The sequence below is a fragment of the Maylandia zebra genome, linkage group LG3, assembly GCF_041146795.1.
Source record: "Maylandia zebra isolate NMK-2024a linkage group LG3, Mzebra_GT3a, whole genome shotgun sequence".
Taxonomy (NCBI): Eukaryota; Metazoa; Chordata; class Actinopteri; order Cichliformes; family Cichlidae; genus Maylandia; species Maylandia zebra.
In genome coordinates, this window is record NC_135169.1 from 27922309 (window position 1) to 27944616 (window position 22308).

Sequence of the window (22308 nt, forward strand, 5' to 3'; positions counted from 1 at the left end):
AAATTCATAATGAAACACTTTTCTTCCTTTGCTCCTTCATGAGATTAAAAAGATGTCTTTGCTGTTGTGTATTAGTCTTAGACGTGAAATGAAATGCACCCTGACATTTATTTCTACAAACCGCACAGTGACTGACAGGGGAACTCCTTCAAAGCAGACATCGGGTGGCTCTTGGATTTGTTTGAAATGGGCTTCTCTTTCAAAGATGGCTCAGCAGCACTAGCTTGGCTGAACATTGATCTCTTTACAACCAGGCGTTTGAGAGCACGCTGAAGTCGTGGGAGGACAAGAGGAAGATCGACAGCTACCGCGCCAGCAGGCCCCGCCTTAACTCCCAGCAGTCCATGGAGTACCTGACCGAGGAGGAGTGCGCCCAGGTTCAGCAGCTAGGCATCGTGGCCGACACGCTGATCAACAAGTAGGCACCGCTTCAGATTTTCTTCTCGTCTCAGCTGTCCTACAGTTTATTAGTGCGTGCTGACGCCACACAGTGGTTTTAAAAGCTGGATGCTGTTTTGTGGTCAGAAGAAAATGTTAAAAATACAAAAATTTAGCACTAAAACTGAAAAACACATCTCCTCTCTTCTTTACATCGAAGGTGGGGGAACTCCAGGCCTCGAGGGCCGGTGTCCTGCAGGTTTTAGATGTGTCCTTGATCCAAAACAGCTGATTTAAATGGCTAAATTACCTCTTGAAGTTCTCCAGAGGCCTGGTAATGAACTAATCATTTGATTCAGGTGTGTTGACCCGGGTGAGATGTAAAACCTGCAGGACACCGGCCCTCGAGTTCCCCATGCCCGCTCTACATTATTTTAAAATATATCATTCAAACATTGCAAACAGCTCAGTCTAACTGAGCTGCATCCGTCTGTGTGTGGAGACCATAAAGGGGTAATTTCCTCATCCCACCGCAATTAACTGGCTTATTTGCAAACTTGCGTTGAGCTTGTCTCCGTTGCACTGATGAGCTGTTTTATTTATCTTTTTCACATTTGCAAACAAGTAGTGTCCCTCTGCAGCTCCTTCGTCCTGTCTCAGTTTGCCCTGTTTATGATGATGTCTTCGGTTATGTTTCAAAACTGCCGTACTTTCAGGATGATAAATATTTTAATTACATTTGTAAACTTTCCTCAGATGTGGAGAAACGTTCGTAAAGGGAATTTCAATTCAAGAGAGATGTGTTACAAATAATTTAAGCGCACAGTAGAAGATGCTCCGGTTATATTTGAGAAAGAGGCAATACAATAATAGACAATAAAAGAAAGTAAATTCAGAGGCGGGTACGTATCAACAGGCTACAGCGGCCATAATTGTGCTTTTCTGGGGGGTTTTTCTCACCATTTCCTGCTTTGTGCCCGCTCAGAATCCGCGAGGCGGCCAAGACACACAAGCTGGTGGAGCAGGAGTTGGCTCACGCAGTCAACGCCACTGCCCTGGTGCTCACAGAGGCCAAACTGTCCAGCCCCGAGGTAAGACACCGAGGCGGAGAGCAGATGGGAGTTTATTGATGGCACAAAATGACCAGATTTTCAGAAAAATGCTCAGATTTCATGTCAATTTAAAGGCTGTTAAATTTGCAGCCTGTTAACCTGAACTCCATCAGTGATGTCACCTCGAGGACGACGTATGTCTTCAAAACAGTCACTTTTGAATTTTTTTTTTTTTTCTCAGTGTCTGAGTCGCAGCACTGCAGTGGAAATTGTTAACAGCAGTAAAGTCCTCCAGGCTGAGACCAGGATGCTGCTCGATGGAAAACTACTGGTACGCCTCAGCCGTTCATCCCTCTCGTCTCTCCGTTCTTTGTTTCCCTCCTTGTTTGCGTTCGGCCCTTCATTTCCTCTGAAGCCATTCAGATATTCCATCTCATATTTCAGCTTCTGCTGTTCAACATGTTTGTTCAGTTTGTGTTCGCTGTAGCTTTAAGGAAATCTCACAGTTTAACGCAGTGAGCCTTTGTGCAGACGAGCAGATAAAATGAGAACTCTGCATATGACTACTGTATACTGAGTGTTAGTCGCTACTGGACGATCAATCTCACTGTGTAGGTAACCCTCTAGCAAATCTTCTGCCCTGTCATGAGTCAGTCAGGCGTATAGTTCATTCCCATTGGTAGTCAGGAGGCTGCGTTCACACTGGAAGCAGTTTGCTCCTTGAAGCAGATTGCTTGTCACTTTCGAGTAATCGCGACTTCCAATATATTTATTAACAGATCATATTTCATATATCCTTCACTCTCACTGGAAGTTGCTTCAGGCACTTACCTGGTTATCTGAGGTCCCGCTCACGTCCCATCATGGTGGTTGTTTCGTTCGTAATCAGCATTTCATTCAGTTTCGGTAGTTTCTGGTCACCACATCGCTGCAAATCACTTCCAGTGTGGATGTGGCTTTAAAGTTGACATTAGTTTAACTGCTTGTTAATTTATTTGGCTTATTTTGCTCGGCACTGATACAAGTTACCTTTTTTTTCATTGCTCTTCCTGTGTGTACACCCGATAAGAAATAAAGACTAGAGCATGGCTCAACAAAGACCAGAAGGAACAACTCCCTTTGGAGAAAACATGCTCTGGCACCTTCAATAAACAGTTCCCGTAAATAACTAGTTTCAGTGTCAGCAGTAATGATGAGACATCTTCCTGATGGCCTTCTAGGCAGAGTTGAAAAGAAAAAGCTTAATTTGACTTTGGCCAATAAATGGAAAAGGAAACTGTGGGGAAAGAACACAAACACTGGACGGAGGAAGATTAGAAACCAGCCTTACAGACCCATTAATCTAAAGTTTGAGGAGTTGTGGTCAAAACAGAACAGAGATTCGGAACAAATAGGTGCTGGAGGAGCTCAACAATAACTTTAAAGCATGGTGAAGAAATCCAATAGTTTGGTTGCAGAGGGGGGGGAAGGTTTGTGTAAGAGAAACTATTGTTGAAACAAGGGAGGATATTGCTCCATTTTTCAACACGAGCCATACCCTGTGGCGATGCCAGTTTCCTCCCACAACAGGAAAATGATCCAAAACAAAGCTCCAAACTAGGTAAGAACTATTTCAAGAAACAGTCAGCTGGTATTCGGTCTATGTCCAGTGCAGTCACCAGATCTCAGTCCCACGGAGCTGTCGTGGGAACAGCTCGACTGTATGGTGTGTCCAGACATTTCAACTTGTGGGTGGCACTTCATGCACAGTTGGACAAATTGAACAATCCTTTGTTCACAGCTAGAGGGAGAAACCGAGAACAGCATTAGTGCGTGCTGAATGGCTCATGGCGGTGCCAGACAGCATTGGCTGATGGCTCAGATGATAGCCTTCTGCTCATCCTTCTGGTAAATCTTAGATAAAGCACATTTAAGTTGTTTTAGTCTTGCTGCAAGCCGCCTTGCAACCCACCTCTACTTCTTTTGATGCTGTCTTTAACACGTCTACATGTTAGAGAGTGTCAGATACAAATTTCCTGGGGATGCAGTTTAATCTGCTTCCTTTTTTGAAGTATCTAAAAGCCATTTTTTTTAGTTAATAAACAGGGTTTAACTTTCGCTTCCTTTAACACTGAATGGTGAACCACAGGTAGGGATTTTACTTCTGTAAACTTGTTTTGATGAGAGATGAAATGAAGTGAACATGTGATGATTACACAGGTGCAGGTGCAGCAAAATATTAGCAAAATATACAAAATATTTTTCCTTTCAAAGAAATTGGAAGTAACCACTGTTGACACATTAACAGGTGTTTATGCATTTGTGAATCAGAAGGGGTCAAAAACACGCAGAACAGGTGTTGACTTTTTACCAACTTTCAGAGGGTTAAATGTCAAATGTCCCATTCTGATTATAATTGAACTCTTCTTCACCTTCTCTCTGTCTCAGTCGGAGTCTCCAGAGCGAGAGGAGCTTCGCTTGACTTTGAACAGCCTCAGCGCCGAGCTTCACAAGCTGGATGACATCCACTGGATCTGCCCGCTCATGCAGTGCACCGAGGAGGTGGGATGGGATGCAGTGTTTGTTTGTGTCAGAGAGAAGCCGTGGCATTATCGCAGACTAACAACCAGCAAAGTGCCACAGTGTCACTTCTGTTGCTCAGTAGCAGCCCATCTGCCTTCACTGACGACTTTCACATAGCAAAATATCCCTCACTGTGTACCCATCAATCTCTTATTTCTAGGACTCAGTGAGGAGCAGCACTAAGAGCAGCAGCAGTATGAAGCTTAAGATCATACCTAAGGGGAAGAAGGAGAGAGAGAAGCTCCACAAGCAGAAGTCCAACAGTTCTCTCTCAGGTAAAAGATCTTAGCATGTCAGCATGCTAACAGTTAAACTAGTTTGTTGACCACAGCAGGAACAAATTTATTGTGATCGTGTCCAAACATTTCGCAGTCTTGTTGCCTTTGAAATGGTTGCTTTGAAGACTGGGAGCAGGTTTGCAAGCACTCGCAGCCAGTTGTCGTCTTCGAAGCAACTTTGGTCTGTCAAGACTTGTGCGTCAACACATCAATAAGATGCTGATTAACTATAATAAATCAGCAAATCCTGTTGCCATCTCCATGCACAGAAATTCACATGAACTACTTGCGTTAAGAGTTCAGAACCTCATACGTTTAAAATAGACAGTTATACATTTCTAAAGAGTTACAAATAGTGATGCAGTTGCTTCAGGACGGCAATTTAAATGCAAAATAGCTCAGGCAGTTTGGAACCAGTCAATTGTATTCCCTATTGCAAAAATAGACTCCAGTTATTTGCAAATCTTGGCCAATCTGTTGGAGAGTGACTGCAGTCAGGAGACAGGTTGCTTCCCACCACAACTTGAGCAATAGCCTTGTGTTTGAGTGTTCGCCCAGACAAGGTTGTCAGTTGCAACTCTTGACATCTGTCATTGTCAGCAAAAATATTGAAAGCAATCATTGGGCAACGACCAGAATTTTAAATATTTATTTCCCCCAAAGTCAGAAAGAGTTTACCGTCCTATTTTCGCTGTAGTGTGACTGAGCCATTAGCTGTGTTTGTTCATTTCTTTGGGATGTGGGTTACAGCAATACAAAGACCAAGGTGTTGTCTAGACCAGGTCAGCAACCTTCAACATCAAATGAGTCATTTTAGCCCCTGCTGTCCAACAATGAGAGAAAAAGGAGCCAAACACACGGCAGGAGACGGTTTCATCTTAGAGCCGAAGGTATCGACCTGCGAAACCTCTGGCCTAAGATTAAATGAAACTTTCTGAAATTAAACTGACTGAAAAAGCTCTCTGTGTGCTGTGCAGCAACACTCATGCGTCCCTGTCCTTTATCAAGGACAAACTACAATTCCACTGAGGTTTTGCAATCAGAATACTTTATTAATCCCTAGGGAAAATATGGATTATGTAGTACTTCTTGGTTATAGTAAAAGAAAACAAATACACATATGAATAGTCATGAAAAAAAAATCTTTTCCTTGAACTTTAAATATAACTCAAAGGAAAGGTTAAGTTTGTGTCAACATGCATTTTGTTGACCAAAGGCTCCTTTTCTGTCTTCTTGGGTTTAGCAGAACTAAACAGCTACTGACCTCAGCCTTTTAAACCTAGTAAGGAAAAACATAAATGAATCCATCTTTTATCTCTATTAGCTTTTCATATTAAGTGATTTGATCCTGTCCTGATTTGATCTCCTAACCCAATTCATTATAAATTGGCTGGTGTTAATACAAAGTAGAACACAAGCATATCCAAACCAAACAAAAATTGATGCACGCAGTATAGGAGTGAACAGGTCCTGTCCTGAGAGGATGATTTGAAAGACGGATACGTTTTGGGTTGTTTGGTGCAATAAATGGAAGCGTTAATCTTTTTTCACCTGGTATCTGTCGTGTATGTAAGTCACAGTGCCCACGGTGGAACTATAAAAAGGACCCTTTGACGAGGAGACGGTTCTGCATGTCTCCAGGACTTGGATCAGTTTCTTGTGGATCGGTTACAGCTATACTGAGTCAGCCATGCCATTTAGAGTTTTTCTTTTGTTCGTTTGTTTGCAGTAGTTACTCCTGCTGGGCAAACCATTTAATTGATTTTAACCACATAATCAAACTCTGTGCGACACTGGAACCAGACCACAAAGGATCAAGTTTGCCAAACAAACAGCAGCTAGCATTTTTCTTCAATTATACATCAGTGAGCAACAAAAAGAGGCGGGGGATGCTGTCATTTTTCAAGGTCCTGTTGTCCTTAACAGCAGTTTACTCCAAGAACTAAAAGAAGAGGCTTTGTCAGCTTCAGCCTGCTTTTATTTTAAAAACACACAGTTATGTGTCTTTGTAAGCAGGGTCAGGTTTTCATTGTTTTCTGTTTCGTCCACAGGAACCTGGGATATCAAAGGTGGGACCACTGAGGCAGATTCTTCAGGCAACTGAAGTCCTGTTAGAGGTGCTTTATTACCGACCCCGTTACCCTGAAAACCAGGTGTGAGGAGCGCCCCTCCTACCCTTACCTCTAATCTAATGCCCATTGGCTTGAGAGAGGTGTTTCCTCCCACTATAGGATTTATTTTATTTTACGTGGGTTGAGGGGGGGATTTTATTTTTCCTCCCCGTTTCTGTTGAATTTTTTTCCAAAGGGCCCTGGCTTTGCATCGCATTGCTTCACCACTGGCGCTCTGCTTCTGGTTTGGTAGATGTGGCCAGCAGCGAATTAAACTGAAATCAAGGCAGGCGTGGAGCAACAACGTCCTTCCTGGCTTATGGTTTTTTTTGTTTTTTGTTTTTTTTCGTGACCAAGAAATGTGTTTACGTGGTGCTCTCCTTGCATGTTGAGTTCAGCCATATTATTTTATATGTACAATCATAAGTTGTTACAATCTTTTAACTTTAATTGTTTTATTTCGAAACTTCTTGAATCGCCTTTAGACGTTGATTAAGACTGAGTATTTATTCCGTGATGCTACTGCTATGAGAACTCCGACGCAACAAATCAACAAAATGAACAAACTGAAACATCTCGACCTTACTGTCTACTGAACTGGAGATTCTCTTATATGTTGCAAAAAATATATATATACTGAGGAATGTACTTGTGTGGACTTGTACTAACCTGTGAATAATGATGATGTTAAATGATAAATCGTATATGATTTTACAGAGGTTCTATTGTTGTGGTTTTAAAGTGGTTCTTAATAGGCTGTTGTGTGGCTTGTGTGGTCCGAGGCTATGCAGCCACGCTGCAAAAAGAAAAAAAAACTTTACTGTGAGTCATTTCATCTGGCATTCAGCCCTGTGAAAAGATCCGACTGTGGGATTTTTAAAGTACGTTCTTTTGGTTATTATTGAGGTCTAAAATGTGGCTTATGTGGGAGTTAAATATTTCTTCCCACTGTGCAGTTTTTCAGTTCTGTGAACCACTATGAGGCACAGTACCAGATGAAGTGACTCGATAAGAGCAGATATTTTTGGTGGCGTCTGGTAAATGCGTTTACAGAAGGAGGAAGCATCAAGGATGCACACAAACAAAACATTACAGCTACTCAGTGTGTTACTAATACTTTGCCATATTCATGATTGTATATGTAATATAAGAGTCAGTGGATATTTGACTTTGCCTTGTTGTGGTTAAAAGCTATTATTATTATTGTTATTAACATTACAAAATGTATATCTATTTTTTTGTATATCTTATTTTCCCAATGGTAACCTGTGAAGCTGTTCTGGCTTTGCTGCTTCCCCCTTTGACAAACTCTTTGGCCACCATGCATATAATCAAGCCAATTACTATTGTTATGTGTGTCCCCGCATGCATACTTAGCCTTCGCCTCACAGTGGATATTGCCTCATGAAAATGATTTTTTCTTTAAATGTAAATTTTTTATTTTACGTGTTTGTTCAGACCAGCAACATTTGTGAATGTTACTTTTGTTTTAAACCAGGCTGGTTGGAGTTTAACTGAAAAGCAGGAGTTAGTTTAGCAAAAAAAAAAAAGACAAACCACTTACTTACATACTTACACCCTGCGTATTGTAAATTTTGTCAAGCCGTGTATCAATAGTGTATTATTTGAGTACCTAAATTGTTGTTCTGCTGTTTGGAAATCCCTGAAATCGAAAATTGTTCCTTCACAATACTCCAGAAACTTGTTAACTCGTTTACTGTTTGTTTTTTTCCTTCTTTTCCTACTAGCCTAAAAGTGAAATACACGATCCAACAACACGCACATAAAAAAATTAATAATAAATGTGAGGGAAATCTGTTTTGTTTGAAAAGAGAATGGCCAAATGTTGGAATATCAGAGTTTTAAACCACCAAATACTCATATCAATTACAGCATAAAAAATCCTATAATCATTTCAACCCACAAGTATTTCTGTGCAACTAGGAATTGCAGTAATATTCAAGCCGACTGGTCCTGTACATCCCTACTAGAGACGGTGGCAATGGATCCGATAATTGCTACTCAAACAGTTGTTAAGCAATCAAATCCAACTTTTGGCAGGATTTGACATCTTCCTTTATACATCTTTTTTCAGAAGCAAAGCTAAATTTGTAAACAATAATAAAACATTCCTCTTGCCTAGCAAAAAAGTAAATTTCATAAAATTTTTGCTATCAGCATATAATAAAGAACATTCACTAGCTAACCTTTACCTAAGTTTTAATGTTACAGTACAAGTTAGCTATACTTTTTTTTTCTTTACACTCACATTTTCACATTTATTGGCCTGAACTACACCATGAGACATAGTTACTGCCAAGTGTTTGATTGTCAGAATGTAAGAAGTAAGAAAATTAAAACAAAATGAAATACTAGCTAGTTTTAGCTAATACTAGCTTTTCAAGCTAGCAATATGACGCAGTGGTTGTTAGATGTTTTTTCATAAGAAGCCTACATAATCTTAATTTATAACTAAACTGCTTTGAAAACTAGAAAAGGGACAGAAATGTACATTCACAATCTCACTTTGACTCAGGTCTGTTAAAATAAAGTTGTTTGTGCATCAGCTTTGCTTCATTTACACAGAAGTGCTCGGTTGTTGAGTTCGGACATCATTTTCCACATTTATCAAACTAATCCTTTACCAGACAGAATAACTGTGAGGCGTTGTAGATGTAGGATTGTGCTACTGTATCCATAGTGTGCCAGCTTACGCTCTACACCTTAGAGGCTTTCGTGGTGTTGTGCCAAGTTTGTACTTTTGTGGGTTATGAGACATACAATAACGTGCGCGTGATTGAGCGATGGCGCTCACATGCACTTGAGATGCAGGAGTTGTTGTATGTCATATATTTCAAAGTTTACTGTATCTTGCCTTGCACTTTATCAAGAGGTTAACTTGATTGGGGGGTAATCACGTGTACGTGTGTGTGTGTGTACGCTAAGATTTCACGTGTTTACAGGGTTGTTTTTTTTTAATCGATGAATGAAATCTTTATTTATGAAAAATGTATACGGACATAAGTGTTTCGATAAAGTGTGATATATGTAACCTATCACAAAAAAATATGAATATATGGAGCTGTATACACAAATGTTTATTACATTCGTGGCGGTACAATTACTCCAACAGCAGCTCGACACCATTTGACACCAATGTTATTCGTGATTGTGTCATTCTACTATCACAGCGATGTCATCTAAACATCCTTAGCCCAATTGGTACGCTATCCCAAAGAAGAAGGAAAAAAAAGAAAAAAGTAATACTAATTTCAAACCAAAGTTATTTAAAATGTAATCCAGTGTTATTTACAAACTACTAACACAAAGAAGTTGTTCAGCTTGTGTTGAGCCTTTTTTTGGGGGGGGGTTGAAATTTTTGTGTATAGTTTTTGATTTGGTTTGTGTTGTGCTGAAAATTACTGCAAAGATGTTGGGGAACATAATATATGGAAGCCATTTTGGGACAAGTAATTGCTTATTTATTGCTCTTTTAATTAAATATCTCCTAGTTTTGTTTTTTCTTTTATAGGGTTTGTTTTTTTTTTTAATTTTCTGATGTCGCAAACTGAAACTCTTCCCAAGGAGTTACGTGAAGCTGAAAAGAAAAATGCTAGCAAAGGAACTTAAATGAATCCACAGATTACAAACACTGCCATGTTTGTGCAACAGTATTCCATAGATGACATTTGTGAACGCACCCCTGATTCTGAGCAGCCTATATATTGAGACAGTGCTGGAAGCCAGACTAGATGTTGCACGACCTTGTACGTTGCGAGGTGTTTTATTGTGTTATCATGTGCAGTTTGTAACAAAGACAAAGTCAGTGCAACCCTCTGGAGATTAAATGAATTATTGAAGTGTGAATCTTGTGTGTTGTTTTATTTAGTAACTGTGTGATTTGTGGTGCTCTTGCGCCTTCGAGTGTTTTTATTCCAGGTTGACAAAAGAGTCAAGGCCTCGGCGTGCTTTAATCAAAGTAGGTCACAACTAAAGGTAAAGACTTAAATAGTATTTTCACTATTGTCTACCCACTTAACTTTTAGGCACTGTCTCATTGCTTGATTTTTCTCTTTGATTTTTCTATGTATATTTTTACACTTGATAAATCACTTTGATGTCTGTGAATAGTTAAAATTATCTTTTAGTTTTTGGAGCAGATTCTTAATTTCTGTAGCATTTTTTTTAATAGCCTTTTTCTTACAATAACATGCTTCTGCAGCACAAAGGAGGGAGCTAATCGTAGTTTCTGCAGATTTATCCACTGCACATCTGGGACGTGAATCTCTCGTTTCACCACATCCCCAAGCTGCTCCATTTTATTAGGATCTGGATCTATGGAGGCCATATCTCAATCTAAGTGAACAGTGAACGTAGCTTTGTAAGGTGATGTGTTACCGTGCTATAACAAGTTCCAGAAGTTTTGGTCATAAAGGAATCGGCATAGTCAACAACAAGACACAAGTAAGACTGTGTTGTTTAGATAACATCCTCTAATAGTACACCAACACCACAGCAGCCTTATAGAAGCCGGGATGGAGTGATGCTTTCTTGTTGTAGTAAATCTGGGGACTCATCAGACGAGGCAACATTTTTCTTATACTGTCCAATTTTAGCAAGCCGGCCTGAAATGTAGTTTCAGTTTCCTGCTCTTAGGTGACAGAAGTAACTCCGACTTCTGGGACTTCTCCAACAAACTCCCGCATCAAGGAGGCATTTTCACTCACAAAACTACCCCTGATATTTTCTCGCCTTGTTTACTAGCCACGCTTGCTCTAAACAATTAGCCCACATGCTGTATGTTCTTTGTTTGGCTGTAGTAAAGCCAGTCGGTGAGTAATACTGTGTAGGCTGCTCTCACAGATGTACAATAGGCTTATAATAATGAAAACAAAGTGTGGAAATACAATTTAAGTATGACTCATGAACTAAAGTCTGACCTAAACTGTTTTATTTACAGCACCAGTGGATTAGCTAATTATTCATTACAGGCTTTTGAAAAAAAATCATTAATCTTTCTGCTTAAAGCCCAGGGGACTTGTGATGGATATCAAGTCTTTATAACATTGATCCAGCTATTTAATCTGTAATGAATGTAGCCAACAGTGGTGAAATGCTACCAGTCGGTACACATACAAAATGAAACAACACCCCCCACAAATGTAAAAGTAGAAACTGACATAGAAAACTTTATTTCTTCTATTGAAGGTACAGTTTTGTCTTTACATCATGTTTTCCATATCGTGGTCATTTAAACACGTCTCATTGGGGTTTGTAGTGAGTAATTATTATTTCAGAAGTAAATATGTCCTATGTTATAAAAATCTCTTTTGATTTTCTATTTCTAAACCACAAAGAAATCTGACGTTTCTCACTCTAGCTCTGGCATGTCTTCATATCCTTCCTCTTCCTCCTGCCTCCTCTGCTCTTCTAGCTTCTTCCTCTCCTCCTCCGCCTTCATCCGCTCCTCCAATGCCCTCTTCATCTCCTCCTCCACCTCCTTCCTCTTTAACTTCTGCCTCTCCTCCTCCTCGTTCTTCTTTTGATTTTCGTCCTTCTCTGCCTTTTTATTCTTGGGCGTGTCATAGGCCCACTCCTCGTCCGAGTCACTGATGTCGTCATCATCGATGTCCCAGTCGGGCTGGTACGACTCGTTGGATTCGATGAACGGGTCGTCTGCGGGCTCGGGCTCAGGTTTGTAGTTCGGGTCCTCCAGTTTGCCCCAAGCCACTTGGTCGGCCTTGCGGAGGTTTATCTCCAGTTTAGATGGGACCATATTGACCGAGCTGTGCTTTACGTTGATCACCTGCAGGTAAGAGAAATTCAAACTTTGGATGGACAACATTCAAGCGCAATCTAGTTTAAATGTGTTCATCAGAAACGTGTGAACTGATAACTAACTAACCACGGGATAAGCTAATGATTATGATCACGGTTATATTTTTAAGAAAATCTAGTTGCAACTGATTTACTTATTTCTAAACTTCAGATTATGTTTAGGTGTTCACAGCACTCCACTGCTGAGGAAAGGTCCATCCAGCGTAGTTAGTCGGACACAAAGTCTTTATCTACCTCTTTCTCTCCTAAATACTTTTTTCCAACCACAGCCAGCAAAACCTGCCAAACAAGAGTCGGGCGCTTTGTGTGCTCACCATCCTCAAACCTCAGTCCATTCACTGATCTTTGAACATGAGCTCAAATGTTCCAAGTGTAAGTGGGAAAGGCGATTCCCAGCAGACAGCAGATACTTACCCCCCAGAGGTGGAACTCTTTCTTGAAAATCTTATTGTTCTCAAACTGGATTTGACACGAGAGCTAAAGAGAGGACAGAAGACAGAGAAACGGTGTAGGTCTTATTGCATAAATGGCTAAATATACAAATCTGTTAATGAAAAAAAATCTTGAGTTAGACCATGATTATTAGTAGGCTACTGGGTATAAAATTAAAATAGCACTTCTTAGTAAAATTAGTAAAAAGCTTGAAGACGCTTGGCTTGTCTGTCCTTTTCTATGGTTTCGACTTCCGTAATCAAAGGTAGAGTACAACCCTGTCCACATCTAACAGTTCAGTTATTGGACATCGCTTTTTTGCTCACAGTCGGTCAATGCACGTTTACACTACTCTCCCGAGAACCCCTTCGTGGTCACTTTGGTCGCCTGAGAGAAGTTTATCGGTAATGGTTATTTCACCCTATGTCGCCACATGTCGCTGAGTTTCATTGACTTTCGATGCTCTCTGGTTGCTACGGTGTTGCTAATATTTTTGTTTTTTTATTTATTATTAGCAAAGTTAACTTCATGTATGCTCAGTATGACCTGAAACTGGCGATTGAGCTCATACAGTCACCAGGCTGCCACTGTGCAGCATACAAGGACCAATCAAATTTCTTTTGCTAACAATGAAGGACTTCAAGAAGTTGCAGCAATCAAGTTGTCATGGTGATGCTGAGGGTGGCTGCGTTCACTCGCAGACAGATTGGTGACAGTTTGCAGTGAATGTGAGTCAGTCTGTTAATGAGTGCAACTTTTCTATGACGCATCTCTTTGACCTACGGACGTTAAAGCGCTGATGTACAAAAGTAATTTAGTAAAACCTGTTACATAAATGCAGTCACTCTAATACACAACATACACATTGCCATCTTATTGTGGTTGATAAATTATCTACATGTGCATCATAGACCCTCTTAAAAATCACTACAATCTCAGAAAGTGTTACAGGATTGTCATAAATGACTCATTTTTGGACCTCAACAGGAAGTTGAGCTAAATCTCATTAACACCTGTTACTGTGCTGAATCCTGATTTGTTAACAGTTAATTAAACCACAAATTATTAGAATAAGCTGCTTATTAATGAGGTTGTCTCATTGCAAAGTCATACTAGATCCAACCACATACGCTGTGCGTTGTCTGTTTCATTAAACTCACCACCGTCCGGTTGGCCTCTATGCTGGAAAACTCTGGGTTTGCGTTCTTGGCGTAAATGGTCACGACGACGCTGTTGCCAGTCTGATGCCAGTCATAGCGACACGCCACCTTCTTCTTGTCCTGCAAACACACACGTGAACCCACACACACCGGTGAGCTGCACAGCCAGACTGCTGCGAGACCGAGGAGCGACTCGAAGGCTGATAATCATAGTTATCAAATCTAAATCAAAACATCCCAATGAAAGAAAGAAACCTTTTTATTCCTGCCCTGGCTTGAGTGGTTGGATTGCTTTAGCGCTCTTCAAGGACATTTGAATTTGTGGTAAACATGATTTGTTTGACTTGAAGTTTGACTTGTTTTTTGTCTGCACTCACAGATAAATCTTCCCACTCAAGTCTTTGTTTTATAGTGATCAAAAGGACGAACAAGTGAACTGTGCACGCAAAAATAGGTCACTTTAAAGCTTTTTTTGATGTTGTTGTCAGCCCTTGGGATCTGTTTTCCTTTTTCTCTGCAAACTTTGATCCGATCCCCGGTGTCCCACCAGCAGTTTCTCTAGTACATTCTCCAGGTGGTGCATGTACCTGCTTTGGGACCCAGCGGTGTTTCCCCATGGTGCAGCCCTTCTGGTCCAGGAAGGCGTTGAAGTCTGTTGTCTTGATGCAGCAGCAACTCCAGTACTTGTACCTAAACAACAACAAAAAAAGAAAATACAAAGAAATGGTCACAGTTTGTAAGAAACAAGCCGTGTCATCCTGGAGACAACAACAACCCTACGTGATCCCCATGAAATGAGACTAATTCAGGTTTTGTTAGGAAGCTCCCCAGCAGTAGGAAGCCCAGCGTTACACTTAATGTGATTTAAAAGCAGCGCTTGCAGTTTATTTACTCTTAAAGTCTGTTTGTAATGTTGCAGATTTGCTTTAATTACCAATCTTTAATTAACTCTCTTATCTCGACGTGTTTATGTTTCTTGCTTTGCGTACACGGCCTTCAGTTTTGTTTTGTTTGCGTCCCTCCTTTGTAGAAGTCAGCTAATTGTTGTTTTTGATACGAGCTATGCAAATAAAGAATGTAATTACGGTTTTGTTACAGTGGATTAGACTTGTTTTTGTTAAAAAAGAAAAAATCTCCAGTAAACAAGTGGCAGGGTAGAGTTTTTGTTCTTACCCCTCGTGGAAGACGGGAGCTCCAGGATGGTGGGTGCAGACCTCCATGTCGGTCTGTGGTCCTTGGTAGACCTAAACACAGAAACATAGCACACAATGCAAAGACCATCGGATCAGTTATGGGGACGTTTGATAATATTAAAGATTTAGGCATAAAAGATTAAGTTTTTCTTCCATTTTTAACAGGGCGATGTCATATTTTCTGTCCAATAAGCGGCGTTCAGCCATATTTAATTGTAAAGGCAAAGACCTTGAAGGGTGAAGTGAAAGGATAGCTCCCTTTTATGTCAGCACTGTTTGTTAAATATAAAGCAATTAAAGTTAAGGTCATCAGTTCGTTCGTGAATCATAGTACCTTCATAAATAAACATCAATCCTATCCTCAGTCCTTTGATGGGAAGAACTTCAGGAACAGAGTTCATTTCATCAACAACCTTTTTTGTTTTTGGAGGAAAACAGTATAGTGATACAAACAACAAAACGGTGACTAAATAAAAATGAGTACACAAGGAAATCTTCATCTGCCTTATGACAATCAAAGTAGGCGAGTAGTAGCTTCGATTTCTGTCCTTTCAGTGATGTTGTTGGCTCGATTTCATTCAAGACTGGTCTGTTGGTCCTCCTAAATTTATAAACTCAGTCTTCTCACCACATCTCAAAAATACTGATGATTTAGTGACTGCGCTGTTTTCTTATAGTTCAACTATAGGTGACCATGAAGGAAATCAAACTGTACGTAAGCCTTCTTTTCTTGTCCTTAGATTTCTAAGATATTATCCGATGATTTCATCGTTGCCTTGATGTGGCTCATACGTTTTATTGATCCTAGCAGGTTAAAGTTCATGATCATTTCTATATCATTGCCTTCTATGTCGAAGGTGGCACCAGTGTAGTTTTTAGTTCAGGACTTATTTAAATTAACACTTATTAAATATTAATTAAGGTTCGATCATGTGATCAAACTGAATTACAAATGTGGATTGCACAACACTGGACAGTATATTTCTTCATTTCCATTTAATACTTGTACAGCTGCTGTTATTGTGTATATATATTTATATTTCTTATACATTCTTATATATATTTCTATACTGTGTATTTGTGTATTTTGTTGTACAGTTATTTTATTTTCAACTTTAATTTATATATTTTATTTTATTCCTTCCTATTTAAATTTACCCTTTTTAATTTTCATATTTATTTCCTCTCATTCATAGCCTTTTCTTTTTTCTTTAGGTCACGAGCAGTTGTGTAAGCATTTCACTGCATATCGTACTGTGCATGACTGTGTACGTGACAAATAAAATTTGAATTTGAATGGGTTTAAAATCCAAAAATAATTTGAAAGTAAAACTAAAGACTTAAAAAAAAAAAATCACCTGTGAACGTGAAAGCTTGGTGTGGTTTGTGAACTGTGATGTTTTACTGTATTTAAGAGGGTTAAAGGTCAAAATGATGTGAAAACACAGAAGCGATGTGTGTGTCACCACTCAATTCTCAGTTTCTCCACTCACTGCCTCCATCTTTGGTGACTGATAGTGATGTTGCACTCTCAACCCCTGGGTAAACACTTTTGATCACAAGTCAAGTGGTGGAAGGTAACCAGTCTCCAAACACTTGCAATCACGCTCAGAGAGACTGGTTAAGGTTTACGAATAACTACCATCCAATTTATAAATGCAGACAGATCACCAGCATGTTGCCATCAGTCTGAGTGGTCTTTCTGCAGTAGGTGACTGGATTCAGCTGGCTGCCAACTGGTTATATTCCAGTTTACGGTCAAGACTGCCAAGCACCGATGTCATCTGGCAGTTAAATCTCCATCCTGCTGCAGCTATTTACAAATTTGTGTTTCAGATCTGTGAGGTTCTGTCCACACTCTGGATTCAAGTGTGAATTTCTGTGTATGCAGATGGCAACAAATTAGCCATTTTCACTCATTTATCACAGTTAATTGCCTGATTATCACAAACAGGTTGCATGTAATTGCCAACCTGATAACTGATTACAGACCGACTCCGTCTTATTGCACTTTTATCATCGTCTTGACGCACAATTATTTTCAAGCAGAGTATTTATAGTTTTGTGCTCAGGAGTACAGTAGCAATCCCATATATCCTTATATTTTTATGCTGCAAAAAGAAAAGAAAACATTAAAGTAGGTAGAAGCCTTGCATTCACTAGTCCATTAAAAACGAAAAAGCAATCACTGGGCAAACAGCGCCCCCGATACCTGTAGCATACTGTAGTTATAAGGAAGCAGCATTTTTCATAGAGTTCTAGTAAATATGAAAAGTCAGTCAACTGTTTGGAGGCTTTACTTTTGTGTGTTTTCTCTACATTTGAGGAAACAAAGAGCTGCTACAGTTAGTACCAGCTGATATGTGTTGTTGCCTGCTTTGTGCACTAGATGGCGCCCTTAATAAACTTTACAGAGGCTGAAGCAGAGGCTTGATGGCCTGAACTCAAACGAAAGCGCATCAGTGAGGCTGCGTTACTGCCTGGGTGCATCTGCGGGGGCCGGGTCAAGTTATTACAAAGCTCCAACGCCGCTCCACTATGTCGTGTAATAAATGGTTAAGAAAGCTGCCACATGTGTGTATTATGATGACTACTTTAGTGTGAGTCTTTTAAAAGTTGTTAAGTCTCAGCTTTAAGTAGTAAGTAAGTAAAATTTATTTATATAGCGCTTTTCACAGATGAAAATCACAAAGTGCTTTACAACACAGGAAATGGAAATATAAAAACAATACAACAGTAAATAAAACAATGTAAAACAATAAAACTATAAAAACAGCATAAGAAGAAATTAATCAAATGCTTTTCTAAATAAAAATGTCTTCAGCTGTTTCTTAAAAGAATCAGTGGAGTCCGTGCAGCGAAGAGACAGTGGGAGAGAATTCCCCAACCGTGGTGCCACAGTCTGAAAGGACTGATAAGCTCAGATTCAGGCATTAAATCACACAAATGACAAAAAGACACTCACTGTTTTGCATCCTGCGTTTTTGCAGCGGGTCCCGCAAATAACAGCCTGACTCTCTGTTGGAAAAAACAAAAACAGAGATAAGACACTAACAAGTCCAAGTTTTATTCTAACAGAGCAGTGAGAGTGCACGCAGCTTTGATGTATTGATTTGTGCTGTACTGAGATCAAATTATTCTCAGTGTGCAGACATTTTTTCCCCTCTTTTTCAGAAACGTGCGATAAAACTGGAAGTGTGCAGCACATACTTAGAAAAAAACTACACTTGTCATTTGACGTGAAGCTTACACAGCTGCTGCTGAGGTGGTGGAGGGCGGTGAGAGACTGCATTCCTGATATTTTTTCATTGTATCACTCTGATCTGGAGTAAGAGTGAGACACGTGCACTCCTGGATCCACGATAAACCCGCCTTACCGGCTCATTCTGACTTTAATTGAATCTGAAAAGTTTACTTTTCCCTAAATGAGAAACACCTGCTAGTGTAGCATCAATATTTCAAACTGTTTCCAATACACGTCGACTCGTCTTTCACAGATATCGATTTGACTGCGGCGCCTCGCTTACTTTGCCTCGTTTAAAGATTTACGCACCCGATTTCAGAAAAGTCTCAATGCAGAGCTGATTGTTTTGAAGAAAGTTTATTTAAGTGACTTTGAGGTTTTTCCCACACTAACATCTCTAGAGTTTAGAGAGAATGATGTGAAAGAGAAAATCCTGGGAAAAGCAATTCACAGGGAGAAAATGTCTTGTTGACACCTGAGCAGAAAGATCAGTCGACTCAAATAACCACACTCGTCACAAGCAAACTATGCAGAAGAGCATCTCTGAACGCACAACACGCTGAACCTCGAAGCAGAAGACCACGCCAACTATCTGCTGCTGTCAAGTTAATATGGACCAAAGTCTCTGAGATGTTTCCAGCAGCTTGTCGAATCTGTTCCAGGAAGAGTTAAAGAAGCTGTGAAGGCAACCCAGCGATAACGAGGTGTACATTTAAGTACTGAGCTCAGAAAAAAGGTCAGACTTCAGACTGCTTATGGGTCTGTATCACATCAGTCAGCACGGACATCCCTAACATAGCTTCAGAAGCCCCGCCCACCCCTTCTGTTTGTGAAGGAGGTTGGCTCAAAGCAGGAAGCACAGGGATTATTTTGAACTGTGAATCATGCAAAGCTGCTCTATCAGAGTTCAAAAAGTTAAAGTTTCATTTCTCTGTACCACCCCTGAAGAAACAACACTGTAAACCAGGGGTGGGGAACTCCAGGCCTCAAGGGCCGGTGTGACTTGGACCCGGCCTTTTCTGTCTACGTGGGCTGGGCCCTTCAAAGACCGGCCCACGCAGCGCTAGCTCAGTAGGTAGAGTTGTTGCCGCATGATCGGAAGGTCGGTGGTTCAAATCCACTGCACGGCTACCCTGAGGTACCCCTGAGCAAGGTACCATCCCTACACACTGCTCCCTCTGCAGAGGAGTAATTTCCCTATGGGCACTAACACATACACATTACACACATTACACATTAGAGGGCCGGAAGTTCGAGGCTGTGAAATGGGACAGTCTAGGCTTCAGATTCCAGGCCTCTGGAGAACTTCAAGACATGTTGAGGAGGTAATGTAGCCTAAATCAATTGTGTTGGATGAAGGACACATCTAAAACCTGCAGGACACCGGCCTGTGAGGCCTGGAGTTGCCCACCCCTGGAGTAAACGTTTGTTGTGATTCTTTTAAACGGTGAGCGTTTGTGTACCTTTCTTCTCGTTCTCTCCTCTCTTGCTGATGTCCAGTTTCTCCAGCGCCTGAGCCAGCGACGCCGACACCTTCTGGGGAAGTTTGGTCATGGGCTCGTCTGAACTGTGCACGCGCAGAGAAATGAACACACACATACACAAGCATGAGCAGACTGACACACAAGAGTTACGCAGTGAATAATTTATTCCAGCCGTAACCTCACGGTGACCCCCGTGACCTCCCCCCCCCCCATGACTTCGCTGCACAGATAAAGCAAACAGGGACAAACACACAACGTGACAAACTCCAGCGATCACACGCGCATCAGAAAAAGGTGGATGCTGATATAAATGAGAGCTGACTGCAGATCTCAAACACACACCTGGGTCTCTCCTTCTGCAGCATCTCTGCAGATTTGGGGCCCTGATAGATTATCTCTCGGCCTTCGGCGTGTTTAATCTCGCCCTTATCCGACGACACCTCGGGCCTCAGAGGCTCCTGGGGTTTCACGTCGCTGTGGCGCCCGCGGGTACAGCCCTGCGTTCAAAACCACACGGGTCACTTCAGTCATGCTCAGGTAACGAAGCTCTGGATGAGATTCCAGATCCCACATACCTGATGATACCTTTCGCGCTCCTGTGACAGCTTCAGTTTTTCGGTTCTTATTAGTTTGTTGCTTTGTTAAATACAAGTCATTTAAGCTCACACCAGTGACTCCAACCTCGCTCATCTTGGCAGAAAAACATCAAACATGCAAAATGTACTTTTTTGCTCTTACAGTGCAGAACTGATGATACTGATACAGAGTGTGTAAGTATTTGGTAACAGCTGAAAGAAGGTACACAATATTTTTGTACTCACGTTTTTGTTTTCATTGATTGTTTCTGTCACAAAAATGTAAAAGATTCAGGTAATTAACCAAACTAACTTGAAATTTTGAGATAAGTCGATATTTTGAGATAACCTGAAATTGTAACTTGCGGTGCGCAAAACTTTGAGGGGCAGACACGAGCTCCCATACGTTAAAGACCAATTAAATATATTGTGTACATGCAACTATTACCAGCAAATAAAAGTTCAGTCTTCGCTCTGTCTGGAAGAATTATTTGTGTATTTATTTTATGTATTTACCTTTTTCAGTGGCTAAATCAACCTCCCATATTGGTTTTTACATCTTTGTGTACGCTCTTCATCTTTAAATGCCATCTGCATGTCCTGGGCTGAAGATGAAACATCCTGATAACTGGGCAGCAAATTTTCAACATAAAACAAACATAGATTTCCCGCTAATTAAGCCTTCACTCATCATTCAGAGCTAACCTCTCCGTCCTGCATGATTAAGCTCATTTTAATGGTTGAAAAAGTATCATACTTCATTACAACACTGGGGTTTTAGTTGGTTTAAAATAAATGTTGGAAATGCCCGACACTAACTCTCATTAGGTTTCACTCCACTGCTTTTGCTGCCACCTGATTAAACATTCATCAAAAGAGCTCCATGTTTTCTCCTAATTTATTCCCTGTTTTTTTGGTACTTTCACCATGACAAACACTTCTGGAGCGTGGACCCTGAGCTTGTATTACCTTGATGGAGAGAAACTCAGAGAAGTCTGTCGTCCTTTTCCTACAGCAGGACCAGCCCTGGAGACACAAACAAGCAAACATGTGATTAGTGTTGAGTTTTATTCTCCCACTCGAGTCAGACTCTAAGAGGAGAGTTTACCTTCAGTGCATCGTGGAAGACGGGGGCTCCCGGGTGGAAGAGGCAGGAATCTTTTAGAGTGGAGATAAAGACAACATGAGTCTGCATATAGACACTCACTGAGACCCCAGCTGCTCACAGGGTCACTGCAGTGTGGAGGTGCCGTGTGTCCCTTATAAGGAAGGAAGATGGCCGTCTCTCTCAGCCACGCTGTCTCAGACTAGACCGTCTCTCTCACACGGACACAACTTCTACTTGATGTCACGCAAACCAGCGCGTGATCAGTCAATCTGTCACGATCACAGGTTCACACACTGTTCATGTTTAGTGCACACAATCTGAATTTGAATCGAGTCCCAAAACATTACATTAAAGTAAAACTATTCATGGGTGCTCCCTTTCAAAATAAAAGTGCAGAGCTCCTTTTAAAGGTGGCTGAAAATTTAGACGTCATCATCATCATGAAGGAAATTCTGTTTCTTCGGACAACCTACAAGTGTCATCTCACACCCAGTTTTCTTCCACTTCAGCTCCAGGTCTTTGATAACAGGATGACTCGGAGTCGCAGGTTTAAAGTAAAGGAGCAGACACATGCAGGAGGATCTTACCATCCTTGTTCTTGTCGGGGTCAAACTTCTGCCCACAGCCTTTGTTGTAGCACAGCAGAGCCATGTTGGCCTCGTGGACTGCGATGTCTTCTTCTTCACTGTACAGTCTGCACTCGTTCGCTTGCGTTTAGATATGTTCCTTCACACCGGCCGTGTCTCCAGGTCTTAATGCCTCGGTCGGGTCTCCAGAAGTTTCTCCAGCCAGGCAGAAAGGAGAGATCCAGAAGGACTCGTCGCCTTGTGGAGAAGTGAGAGATAGAGAGGGGGGTCTCCGTCTCTCTCTGGTTCAGGCCTGGCTGAATGAAA

The 22308-nt window shown here is 40.9% G+C and overlaps 2 protein-coding genes across 5 annotated transcripts in view; one reads left to right on the forward strand and one right to left on the reverse strand.

Annotated features, from left to right (window-relative positions):
- Positions 1–10248, forward strand: part of si:dkey-172j4.3 (diacylglycerol kinase delta) — a 93038-nt gene extending 82790 nt beyond the window's left edge. For all 4 annotated transcript variants that reach the window (XM_012922542.3, XM_012922543.3, XM_004563549.3 and 1 more), the window contains 6 exons: positions 255–418; positions 1364–1469; positions 1672–1761; positions 3858–3971; positions 4153–4267; positions 6322–10248. In XM_012922542.3, coding sequence (XP_012777996.1) covers positions 255–418; positions 1364–1469; positions 1672–1761; positions 3858–3971; positions 4153–4267; positions 6322–6374 — 642 coding nt within the window. In that variant the 3' untranslated portion in view covers positions 6375–10248. The remainder of the gene's footprint in view (positions 1–254; positions 419–1363; positions 1470–1671; positions 1762–3857; positions 3972–4152; positions 4268–6321) is intronic.
- Positions 10249–11544: 1296 nt separating this feature from the next.
- On the reverse strand, positions 11545–22306 carry zgc:92429 (cysteine and histidine-rich domain-containing protein 1). Its single transcript, XM_023153185.2, has 11 exons — positions 22003–22306; positions 21416–21465; positions 21277–21333; positions 20075–20229; positions 19712–19815; positions 17970–18022; positions 14985–15055; positions 14399–14501; positions 13812–13931; positions 12634–12696; positions 11545–12187 (listed from the first exon to the last, which is right to left on the reverse strand). Exons 1-11 carry the CDS (start codon positions 22064–22066, stop codon positions 11753–11755), a joined length of 1275 nt encoding a protein of 424 aa, XP_023008953.1. The 5' UTR covers positions 22067–22306; the 3' UTR covers positions 11545–11752.
- Positions 22307–22308: the final 2 nt, after the last annotated feature.

Bases quoted from the DNA above. Each gene is read 5' to 3' on its own strand.
- zgc:92429 (XM_023153185.2), bottom strand. From the start codon at position 22,066: ATGGCTCTGCTGTGCTACAACAAAGGCTGTGGGCAGAAGTTTGACCCC. The intron at 21,466-22,002 runs GTAAGATCCTCC...CCACTCTAAAAG, and splicing joins CCCCGACAAGAACAAGGATG to ATTCCTGCCTCTTCCACCCG. The intron at 15,056-17,969 runs GTGAGTGTCTTT...TTCTGTGTTTAG, and splicing joins AAAACGCAGGATGCAAAACA to GTCTACCAAGGACCACAGAC.